General features: G+C 41.6%; 1 protein-coding gene across 4 annotated transcripts in view; it reads left to right on the top strand.

Annotated features, from left to right (window-relative positions):
• ephb2b (eph receptor B2b) overlaps nucleotides 1-6,160 on the top strand; it is a 150,957-nt gene extending 144,797 nt beyond the window's left edge. For all 4 annotated transcript variants that reach the window (XM_019858178.1, XM_019858163.1, XM_019858171.1 and 1 more), the window contains exons 12-16: nucleotides 852-1,067; nucleotides 2,200-2,349; nucleotides 3,314-3,507; nucleotides 4,959-5,114; nucleotides 5,717-6,160. In XM_019858178.1, the coding sequence (XP_019713737.1) occupies nucleotides 852-1,067; nucleotides 2,200-2,349; nucleotides 3,314-3,507; nucleotides 4,959-5,114; nucleotides 5,717-5,825 (825 nt within the window). In that variant the 3' untranslated portion in view covers nucleotides 5,826-6,160. The remainder of the gene's footprint in view (nucleotides 1-851; nucleotides 1,068-2,199; nucleotides 2,350-3,313; nucleotides 3,508-4,958; nucleotides 5,115-5,716) is intronic.
• Nucleotides 6,161-11,332: the final 5,172 nt, after the last annotated feature.

The following is an 11,332-nucleotide window of genomic DNA, read 5'->3' as shown; positions in this document are numbered from 1 at the left end:
TTATATTTCTGTTTCTGAAGAGGTTACATTAACGGACAATTTTCCATCATTGCCGGATTTTTTTTCAGAGTGGATGGGGAAAATTTAAGGCTGTCCGTCATGTTGACGCGTTGAAAATTGGGCCATTCACCACAGTAACAGTACGTCCTTAAGAATGGAGCGCGGCACTTGAAGAGAGAGAAGCAGCGAGATAAAAAAGAACAATGACGGCTGGATCATAAAGATATGAAGGAGTTCTTTGAATTGTCATTGCGAGAGTTTAGTACAGTACGTGTTGTGATGACGCCACTTCTGTTTTTTTGCGAACCACGGTCTCTCGTGGCCAAAACAATTAAGGGCCTCGAAAAAAAAAAGTCAGCGAGAGAGAAACAAACAAAAAAAAAGTCAGCGAGAGAGAAGCCCGACCCGAACCCGAACAATGATTGACAATTTTAGGCCCGACCCGAAATTTTGGTCGGGCGGCCCCATCTTACCTATAGTGTACATGCACACACACACACACATATATATATATATATATATATATATATATATATATAATTTTTATTTTTACGGAAATTTCAGGAAAGACCACTTTCATCAAGTACATCTTTGGTTATTAACCAAAGATGTACTTGGTTGTTTGGTGTCACTTTTGTTAAGGTGGCCAGGCACCGCAGAGATCCAACAGTTTGTATAAACGACATTAAAAAGTATTTTCCTTATGTCGCCTTGAAGTAACATGTTATTTGTCTTATTTCATTTGTGCGTTGTAATTGTCATCATTCTTGAGCAGGAATAATGCCTTTGAATGCACATAAACGTCTGACCCAGTGTCTGTTGATTTTGTGACGTTCTATGTTGTGTTCCAGCAAAACGACGGCCAGTTCACTGTGATCCAGCTGGTGGGAATGCTGCGGGGCATTGCCTCGGGTATGAAGTACCTGGCCGACATGAACTATGTGCACCGCGACCTGGCCGCCCGCAACATCCTCGTCAACAGCAACCTGGTGTGCAAGGTGTCCGACTTTGGCCTCTCGCGCTTCCTGGAAGACGACACGTCCGACCCTACCTACACCAGCGCTCTGGTGAGATCAGCTCCTGCCATTTATTAGTATTCTTCAGATGATGAATTGCCATTTTGCGGGCCACAACTTCACGTATCCTAGAGGTCTCCCAAATGTCACCCCTAAATTCATTCTGTCTGTCAGTTACAAAAAATGAGCCCTGACACATGTTTTCCCGATCAGCTCAAAATGGGGTGATGTGTCTGTCATAACAGGATGCACAAAAGAACCTCTGTCCAAATCTGAAACGGAAATAATCCATATTGTCGGTTAGGGAGAATTCCAGAGCTCGTACAACCCGAGCACTTGCTGGGGAATTCACCCAAATGAGCCCAATTGGAAGCACATACATTGCCCTCCATAAATATTGGCACCCCTGGTTAAGATATTTTGATTAGCTTCCCATTATTTCAGCTCTCTCCTCTTTCGTTCACTCCACAGGGTTTCAATAGGGGTGCGGTCTGGGGACCGAGAAGGTCATGAGAGGAGCTTGACTGTGTCTGTTGAGCCATTTCTACTAGTTTCAGTATTCGATCAAATTAAATTTATTGTAAGACTTTTAAGACATCTTAACCAGGATACCAATACTTAGGGCAACATACAACACTGGAATTAATATATTACCACTAGAACAGGAAAGTTTCACTTCCTCATTTGGATGAGCTTTTTTTTAAGATGCTCCTGTATGTGTCTGTATTTTCTAATGACGATTCAAAATCAAAGTGTGTTCATCCACAGCGTGTGCCTCACCCTTGCTCAAAGTACTGTCATGATCTATGAAGTAGGTCTTAATTATGGTGGCTAACAAAGAAATGATGAAAACCACATTGGTGGAAGTAATTAGAGTGGAAGTATAATTAGATGGGAGTCAGGACAGAGCCTTGAGGTACTCCACAGCTGGAAGATGTTTTTGAAATTGTTTTTCATCAGAGTTTATGCACGTCTTTCAACGTGTAATTTTGTTTTATATTTCCACTCATGCTCTTCTACCTTGAAAACTGTGCCCCAGCTCTTTGTCTTCTTGCTGTATTTTTTTTTTTTTTTTTGCCTGTTTTGCTCCCAGGTGTTTGAGTGCATCCACCTCCTGGTTTAAATTACCGTCTGTTGCTGGGTGTAATTGAGCTTCTTTTTTTTTTTTTTTTTTTACTCGCAGGGGGGGAAGATCCCGATCCGATGGACTGCGCCCGAAGCTATCCAGTACAGGAAGTTCACCTCGGCCAGCGACGTGTGGAGCTACGGGATCGTCATGTGGGAAGTCATGTCGTATGGAGAGAGGCCCTACTGGGACATGACCAATCAAGATGTGCGTAACTGAACTCATCTACGGGCATTGTGGCGCCCATTCCCGCAAACATATTTAATATCCAGAGGTGCGGCCTGTCATTGCTCCAAAGAGCAATGTGTGTTTCATGTGATAATTTCTTCCAGCTGCCGCACAGATATAATCAGATAATTTGAAAATGCTCTGTAGACAATTTGTGCTCTCTACTGGAGCCTCAATTTCTCCCTCTGGGTAGCGGTGGGAAGAGAGCAAATTATAGAGGAGCGAGGGTGGCGGGGAGACAATGAGAATAGTTTGAAATTGAAAACGAGAACGCTAATGTGCTCAGAGAGGACAGAGAAACTCGGCTGTTATCTTATTAACAGTCTCAGATAGCGCCTGTGCTTCATCGGGGTCCTTATTTAGATGTCTTCTGAATGAGATTAATCGGACTTTGAATGCAGGCTTCTTTAATGGGCCCCCGTAATGAACTGGGGTGAGACTGTGTGCGTATTTCCGGGTCGTTCCGACCGGTTAACAAAGCCCCACCTTAGTGTGCCCCAGTCAACCGAGCAGGCAATCAATTACCGGGCCACACTTTTGAGGTCAATGGCGATGTCACCACTTTGAGCACTGGAGAGTCTGGATGAAATCGCAAGCAGAAATTATGAGTCTTTAATGACAGCAGACACCATGCGGCGTGTAGTGAGTCTTGTGTCGAGTGTCACTGCCCACTATAACCTTATGTGTTGAAAGCAAATGTTGCCTGAACTGATCCAATCATTTTACGTGCCCAATGATTGCTGGGGACCAGTCCAGGGTTTGCCCTACTTGATGCAATAGACTACACTGACCCACAACCATAATGAGGTCAAGCACTAATGATAACGGATGGATGGATGGATGTGTCTCTCAAGATGCTTCATCACTGATCAATGAAAAATATTTGGTGAGGCTTTTTTCATTAACTTTGCATTCTGTGTGTCGGGACTCCTCCTCCCTTCAGGTCATCAACGCCATTGAGCAGGACTACCGGCTGCCACCCCCTATGGACTGTCCCAGCGCCCTGCACCAGCTGATGCTGGACTGCTGGCAGAAGGATCGCAACAACCGGCCTAAATTCAGCCAGATCGTCAACAACCTGGACAAGATGATTCGTAATCCCAATACCTTGAAGGCCATGACTCCGTTATCCTCAGGGTGAGTCAGACTGCTTGATGAATTGGGTGTTTCAAGCATTAGGGTTTTTTTTTTTTTTTGGCGCGGGGGGGTTGTCACGGCTTCTGGCGCTTTGTTTCTCTAATCGGGTTTGCAGACCCCTAGAAATCCTGTCTGACTTACCTTACCTTAATCTGAATTGGAGGGCCCAACCGACATGGATTTTCCCGAGGCCGGTGCCGATTATAATGTTTTAAAAATCTGATAATCGATTATTTGGCCAATTCATTAAATATATATCGTCAGACAGAACTTGCCAAAGCAGAACACTAGTGAAACATTGGTGCTTCATGCATTCCGATAATCAGATGCTTGGCAACGTCAGCGACAAATTTGACGACACAAAGTGGCACGGCGCAATGAGTCTCGGGTGTTAAAACTCATACATTGGTGTCAGCCTCTTACACACATGCAAAACCTTTGAAAGGCCATGTAAGCACCGGCCGGCATAAATTCGAAGATGCTCATAGTCAATTTTTAAAAACCCGAATAGACCGACGGGTTACCCCTTTTCTAACCCAAATATTTGGTCATATAAATGCAAACGGAATACTTCCATTGAAAGGACATTGATTTGTGTTCTGCGCATACTCTGTACGCAAGGAATCTTGGTCTTTGGAGTACAGGAAGTGCTTGTATATGCGGCGATCCTGCTTACTTGCCTTCCTGAGCCTAACTTGAATACATTGATTTCTTCGCAGCGTTTTTACATTATTTTCTGAAAAAAAAACCTTTGTATTTAGACACACAAATGTGTGTGTTAATAAGTTCATGAGCCTGGCGCGCAACTCGCCGGAAATACACAAGCAGACATTAATACGGGACTAACTCTGCCCACTCATGCATGTAAACGGGTTGCCTCAAAAGTTTCAGAAACTGTAATTTGGACCTTAACCTCAATACTGACTGCATGTAAACATCGTCACAGACTGTGTTAAACCTCCGATAGATAGTATTTTTGAAGCCACTCGACTTCAGTCCACACATCAGTACCTTACACACAGGATAAGGCGGTAAGAAGCTGGCTATGATGGTCTGTGTGAAAGGCGCTACTGATCTAGAATGCAGTGTTGGTTTTAGAACCGACTCTTTCAAGTCTTTCCAACAAACAGCAAATGCAAATCCAGGATTGAGGCAGTTGTGCACATCCAAAACATTCCTAATTTTCCACAGATGTCCAGTAGAAAGTCTCCCCCCCAAAAACTCAGCACTTCATTTGGAAAATCCATTTTGAGGGAAATGAATTTGGAAAACACGGTTTTGATGAACGAGGCCTGCGGGATTGTCCTCAGGCCGTGAGAACGTGACGCAACCAGTGGCTCCAGAAGCACGCAGGTGGTCCGCAGAACGACCGCGATGCGAAGCACCATCACATTTCCGTCATCATTCATCCTAATGCATCCTGCTTGTGTCCACCCACCCCCACCCCCCAGTGTGCATCTGCCCCTGCTGGACCGCAGCATCCCGGACTTCTCCAGCTTCAGCACAGTGGACGAGTGGCTGGACGCCATCAAGATGGGCCAGTATAAGGACAACTTTGCCAATTCGGACTTCACTACTTTTGACGTGGTGTCCCAGATGACCATGGAGTAAGTGACAATCTATTCTATTCAGTCTATTCGACAATATGTTAAATGAGTAATATTGCAGGGCAAGACAGTTTGATTTATATAACACATTTCATACGTACAAGGCAACTCAATGTGCTTCTCACAACCAAAAGCACAACACCCCAAAAGCATTGACAAACAGCTAGAGACGCTCAAAGACAAAGCAAAGAGAGCAAATTTAGCTTACTCAGAATTAATTTAAAAAATGTACATGGACAGCCTTTAAAAAACAGGTAGAAACAAAGATTTAAAGGAATTTAACGGAAAAATGAAGGCAAAGAGTAGGCTTCTAAAATTAGTGACAGTTACATTTAGTTCAAAATGCTTTATTTTAAAGACCTTAATCAAATCAATACTCCCCTCTCAATTGAAAGTGCACAAGACTGCGCTGTAAACAAACCAATATGACCCATGGCTCCTTTACTTATTCGTGATGGAGTTTTGCAAAACACTACATGAATGGTGGCTGCTCGTCACTGATGTACCTCATGAAGCGACCTACAGTACGTGTGTATTCATACTCTGTCTTGTGGGTTTTCCGTGTTCGGTTCATCCATTCAATGGTTTTGTAACCGTCACAGTGACATCCTCCGGGTGGGCGTGACATTAGCGGGCCATCAGAAGAAGATCCTCAACAGTGTCCAGATGATGCGAGCCCAGATGAACCAGATCCAGTCTGTGGAGGTCTGACCTTCACCAATGCAGAGCAGCGGTCCGGGGAGGGCCGGCCGGGGCACTCCGGAGGGGGGGGGCACTCCCTACCTCTCCCCGGCGGGCGCCGAGGACGGAGTGGATGCTTTTTGGTTGTGACCCCACCCCTTCCTCGACACTTCCCCTTCCCTCACCCAATTCTTCCTTACTCCCCCGTCACCATCCATCCACAAGCTGTTCTGCAACGCAGAACCACAGGAGCCCTAAAATGAAGTGACCAGCAACACTTATTTTTCTTCTTCCACCGCTTTTCATTGATGCTTTTGGTTTGGTCATAATTTTGTAAAGAATTTTGTAAGCAAAAAAAAAAAAAAGGTGAAAAATGAAAGCAGTTTATGGACAATTAAAGACAATAAAACGTTGTACACTAGATGAGTAGGTGAGCTACCCTTTAAAAGGGCAAGGTACAAAAAAAGAAACCAAGGATCCTGTCTATTTCGGAAGATGGGCCGAGGATGTAGGAACCATCAAATGGACCTTCTGGCACAGACTGACATCAGGAAAACCTCAAGAAAGGAAAAAAAATATCTTACATTTTTTTTCAAAATGGTGTGAAATGTTGTGTTGAATATTCCCAGCATAGACAACATTGTTTTTACCTCGCTCCCTAGTGGATGTATCAAGGACCACTTCAGAGGGCTGACTCACTTGACCAACCCCACCCACCTAACCACCCTGTTCTCCTCCGTGTCATAAAGCGTGCTGGGTAAGCTGACTCAGATGCGTGGCGGACCTCCATCCTCCATCCATCCATCTTCTTTCTTCTTCCAGTCACCACACACACACACACACACACACACACACACACAAATAGACTTTACAATCAGGTGGATGCAACGTGTTCTATTTCTGCAGTTTGCAATTTGTGTATGCATATTATTGAATTGTTCTGATTTTATTTTGAGGTTTTGTTTTGCAAAGTGCCAAGAGAGAGAAAAAAAAACGCTTGGGATTTTCCATCTGTGTTTTGAGTTGATGATGAAAAGCTGCACAATCATGTAGATAAACAACCTCACCTTATCCCATCACCTCCCTGGAGAAGATATACTTTGCTTCTATATTTTGAGCTGTCAATCTTTGTCAGTATTGTTTGTCATGAGGCGTCTGAAAGCATCACTTGCCTCTTGCCCGGGTGAAGAGTGTTTGGAGTGCAAAAATGTCCAACCTGGATCCATCGCTCTGTCTGGTTCCTCCACCACTGCCGTCTTCCAGACCTCACTGAACCCAAGCCCTACACACATTGGAAGCTGTTAAGCGGAGTACACACATACCGATTTTTCATATCTGAAAAGATTTTTCAACTGTGACAGACCACACATGACGAGGAAAAATTCTTCCTTGCAGTTCTTTCAGTGTTTAATGTACAGGTACTCCAGAAGACCAACACACCACACCACGCACATAAGTATATCTCCATCAACAGTAGCAAGTCCCCATATCTGTTGTATTACCAAGACTGATTCGTGACATAGAGCACAGGGCATTTGGATTGATGGAAATTATGCAGAAGAAGAAAGAGTAGTGCAAAAGTCCTTTCCTAATTGATTAGCATTCCGTTTCACATCACAATCACAGAGTCTGTGGATCATCTTATCTCGAACACACAATCCAAAATACTGAACAGATGTAACATTTAGAAGCACCAAATTGCACACCTTTATAGATATCTACTTCCTTTTGCCTTTTCATACGTTATTCATTTAAAAATAGTGAAAATAATGGGGCCCCGTAAAGGAGCTTTGAGGTACTCCAAATTTCGGTGTAACTTCCAATTAAATGTGTGAGTCAAATATTTTTAAATTTCAACATTTATTGTTTGAAAAGCAAAACAAACCTGTCAAAAAATAAATAAAAAGATGAAAGTAAAACAATCCTTAACAGTGTGAAAAAGCATGATCTGATTTGTTTGTCTTTTTTTTTTTTTTGTAAATGTATCTGGATTTCTAGAAATCCTCATCATTCAACATTCTTATGACTTTAAATACCGTAATATATTTTTTCATTCCGATTGACACAACAAACCACAAGTTCATCGCTCAGGATAATTACTCCATTTTTTTGTTTTGTACTTTGTTTGATTTTGTTAGAGACATCCAATAATCGGACTGTGGACTTTAATTGAAAGAGGGGAAGAGATGTTAAAATTTAGCCCGAAAATCGGTATGTGTGTTGCACACTTAAATTCTCGGTGGTACAAGGAAGCCATTTTTATTTTCCAACTATGTTTACAGGCCAGTGGATCCTGGTTGCATTTCATGTGAAGGGTGAAATGTTGACCACATGAAGTCCAGTATTCATCTTTTATGATTAAAAAAAAAAAAGTGAAAAGAGCGAGAGCAGTTGAAGCTGAGCAATAATCACAGAAGAGATGCTGCACTCCACTTTTTTTTTTTTTACACTGTGAAAAATGTTTCATGACAAATGTAGTCAAAACAAGTTGTAAATTAACTTGCTTTGTATTTATATTTTATCCAGTGAAACAATGGTTAAAGTGCCTCCTGAAATCTGGAATTTAAACTTGGATAGCCTCAGTTGAGTGCAGACCTCCTCCAATCCTGAACAAACCTTGTTTGAATCATTACCAAATTGGAGACAATAACAGATAGATAAACACCCCTGTATGGATCTCTCTCTCTCTCTCTCTCTCTCTCTCTCTCTCTCTCTCTCTCTCTCTCTCTCTCTCTCTCTCTCTCTCTCTCTCTCTATATATATATATATACACGGCCCTATAAAAGAGGCATTCCTAATTTTGATGCAGCTCCAAATTACGGTGTGACATAAAGAACATTTTTCCTCAATCATGGCGACATATTTTCTTCAATTTTTCTATGTATTTGTATATACTGTATTTCTCTATAATTTACCATTTTTATGAGAGCACTTGAGCTGGAGGAGGTTGTTTGTGAAAGTGCTACTCTAGTTTGAAAATGTTTTGATTGCACAGTAAGACATAGGCTCATTTGAGGTGGGGGTTTTTTTCGACTGCTCAGTATTAACAAATGGTGCGCCTATGGCCCATGGCCCATCCCTTTGCAAAGTTGAGTTGGTTTTAAGAAATCAAATCCCAAGCAATGGGGGCCCTGTGAAGGAGCCAAGAGGTGTGCCCAATTGTGGTGTGGATTCTCATTAAAGATGTGGATTATCACCCCGAACCCCCCCCAATCATGGCCCACCTTTTTCTTGGTCCATGCCCCAGCCCTCCACCCACTAGTTTCCTTTAAGTAACCGTGCTTGTTTTAAAAGTCAAAGCCTAAGCAAAGGGGGCCCTGGGAAGTAGCCTTCAACGACACCCAAATTTGTTGCAGCTTCAGAAAAGAAAAAGTCATACTCGAAGGAAAGTTTCTAAAGTCATGGCCCCACATTTCTGTATGACTAATACATTGACAATTTTTAGGACAATATCCAGGCAGTTTTTTCTTTTTTTTTCTTTTTTCTTCATTGCTAGACGTATCACTGATGTTTCAATGTTTTGTGCTGGTTGCCTTTTTCAAAACACTCTTTCCCTGCTACACGCCCCATCTATTCAGAAAATCCAGTTGGTTTGAAGTAACTGCTCGTTTTTGTCATTTACTGTTTTAAGGACAACATTCAGGCAGCAGAGGTTGTTCAAAATCAAAAGTATATTTGATCTACATCTTTTTCTTTCGTTCCTTTGATACAGTATAGTTCCTGCCACTTGCCTTTTACAGCACAATTTAATTGGTTCACCCCCTTCACAAAGTCGAGTTGGTTTGAAATAACCCTCAAATGACAAGTCACGACATAAGTAAATGAGGCCCTGGAAAGGAGCCTTGAAGTCCGCTCAGTTTTGATACGGATTCTGATAAAAGATACAAATCATTTTTTTTTTTCCCCAGTCATGGCCACGTTTTCCTCATTTCTCTATGAATAATATATTTACGCAACATAAGTAAATGAGGCCCTGGGAAGGAGCATTGAAGTCCGCTCGGTTTTGATACGGATTCTGATAAAAATACAAATCAATTTTTTCCCAGTCATGGCCACGTTTTCCTCATTTCTCTTTCAATAATATATTTACAACTTTGAAGTAGTGTCAGTTGATTGCGCAGGTGTATTGATTAAGGCTTGTCTTTCAAGGGTCTTTTCCAAGGTCCACAAGCCATCCCCTCACATTATCGAGTAAAACTGCTTTTTTTAAAAGTCAAAACCTAAGCAAACGCCGACCCTGGAAGGAGCCTTGAGGCATGCTTTGTTTTTTTGTTTGTTTGTTTGTTTTTTTTGTGTGTGTTTTTAATGGCCTTATAATTTCCTTTATTTCTCTGTGAATGTTACAGTTACAGTTCAAAGGACAACATCTAGGCAGAAAAGGGTTTTTTTTGTAGGTTGACAGTATGTCTGATTGCAGCCAGACTCATTAATTCCTCTCTTTCAATGATGCTTTCTGCTGCTCACCTTTTTCAAACACTCTACTTTGGCGACTGTGGTTTACTGTGAATAATTACTGAACCAAAAACTTGACAAAAAAGTCCTCCTCACAGGAGCTGCCACAGTTGAGAAGCGAGGGGAACCAGTGAAATGTTAGAGGGCTCATGTGCTGCACAAAAAGCACCAGAGCACCCTCTGCTGCCATTGTGGTCACGTGCAGCCACGAAGCGTGCGGTACAGGACCGTCTTCTATCCCTACAGGATCGATCCCGATAGGACCCGCGTTACTCCGTGCTTCCCCCCATCCCGACCTTGACCCTTGCCACTCTGGATGTCAGTTCGTGTGGGCGGGCATCCGTGTGCTCCTCGTTAAGCGCCTCGCCAGCCAGCACCGGTTCGGAATCAGAAGGCGACCAATGTGGGATATATTGTATTTCTGTATAAATGTATATTGACTGTAACCCTGTGAATGATGTAATGAGTTCATTATTTGTAATATTGTCATTGGTTTATTTTCTAAAAACTAGAAACGCTCGACTTGATTCTCCTCAATAAAAAAATAAGATCTGTTATTCAAAAAAAGTTGTATTTATTTTAAATTTCGCTATAAAAGAATTGTTTTTTTACTCATTAATTTTAATGTTAATAATACATTTATATATCAAGACATTCAATACATGTGCAACAATGTGGCAATAGGCCTTGCATAATATTTCAGCATAGCAAACTAAATCCAGTAAATGTTCATTTAAATTGAAAATACTTAAGGTGGCTTAATTTTTTTTAATTAATCAAAATTTTAAAAAAATACTGTAATATTGCGATGTATAAAATATTGTCTCACACTGTTTTCCAATTTACTGGGTTTTTTTACATTGCAATACTGCAATAATCTGACAAGAGGATGACCATTTTAAGCTAAAATATAATGATGACAGTTTTAATGGTTTTAATTTTCTAAAAGTCAAAGGACCTGAATTTAAATTAGAACCATTTCAATCTAAATGGTAAATAACGTAGTATTGTATGTTTCCAATATTACTGGCATTTTGTTGACCAACAATTGTTTTTTTTTTTTTTGTTTTTTGCAATTTTATGTA

The sequence above is a fragment of the Hippocampus comes genome, unplaced genomic scaffold (assembly GCF_001891065.2).
Source record: "Hippocampus comes isolate QL1 unplaced genomic scaffold, H_comes_QL1_v1.1 scaffold17, whole genome shotgun sequence".
Classification (NCBI taxonomy): domain Eukaryota; kingdom Metazoa; phylum Chordata; class Actinopteri; order Syngnathiformes; family Syngnathidae; genus Hippocampus; species Hippocampus comes.
Note: the sequence above shows the minus strand (reverse complement) of the source record. Positions and strands in the feature narration are given on the sequence as shown.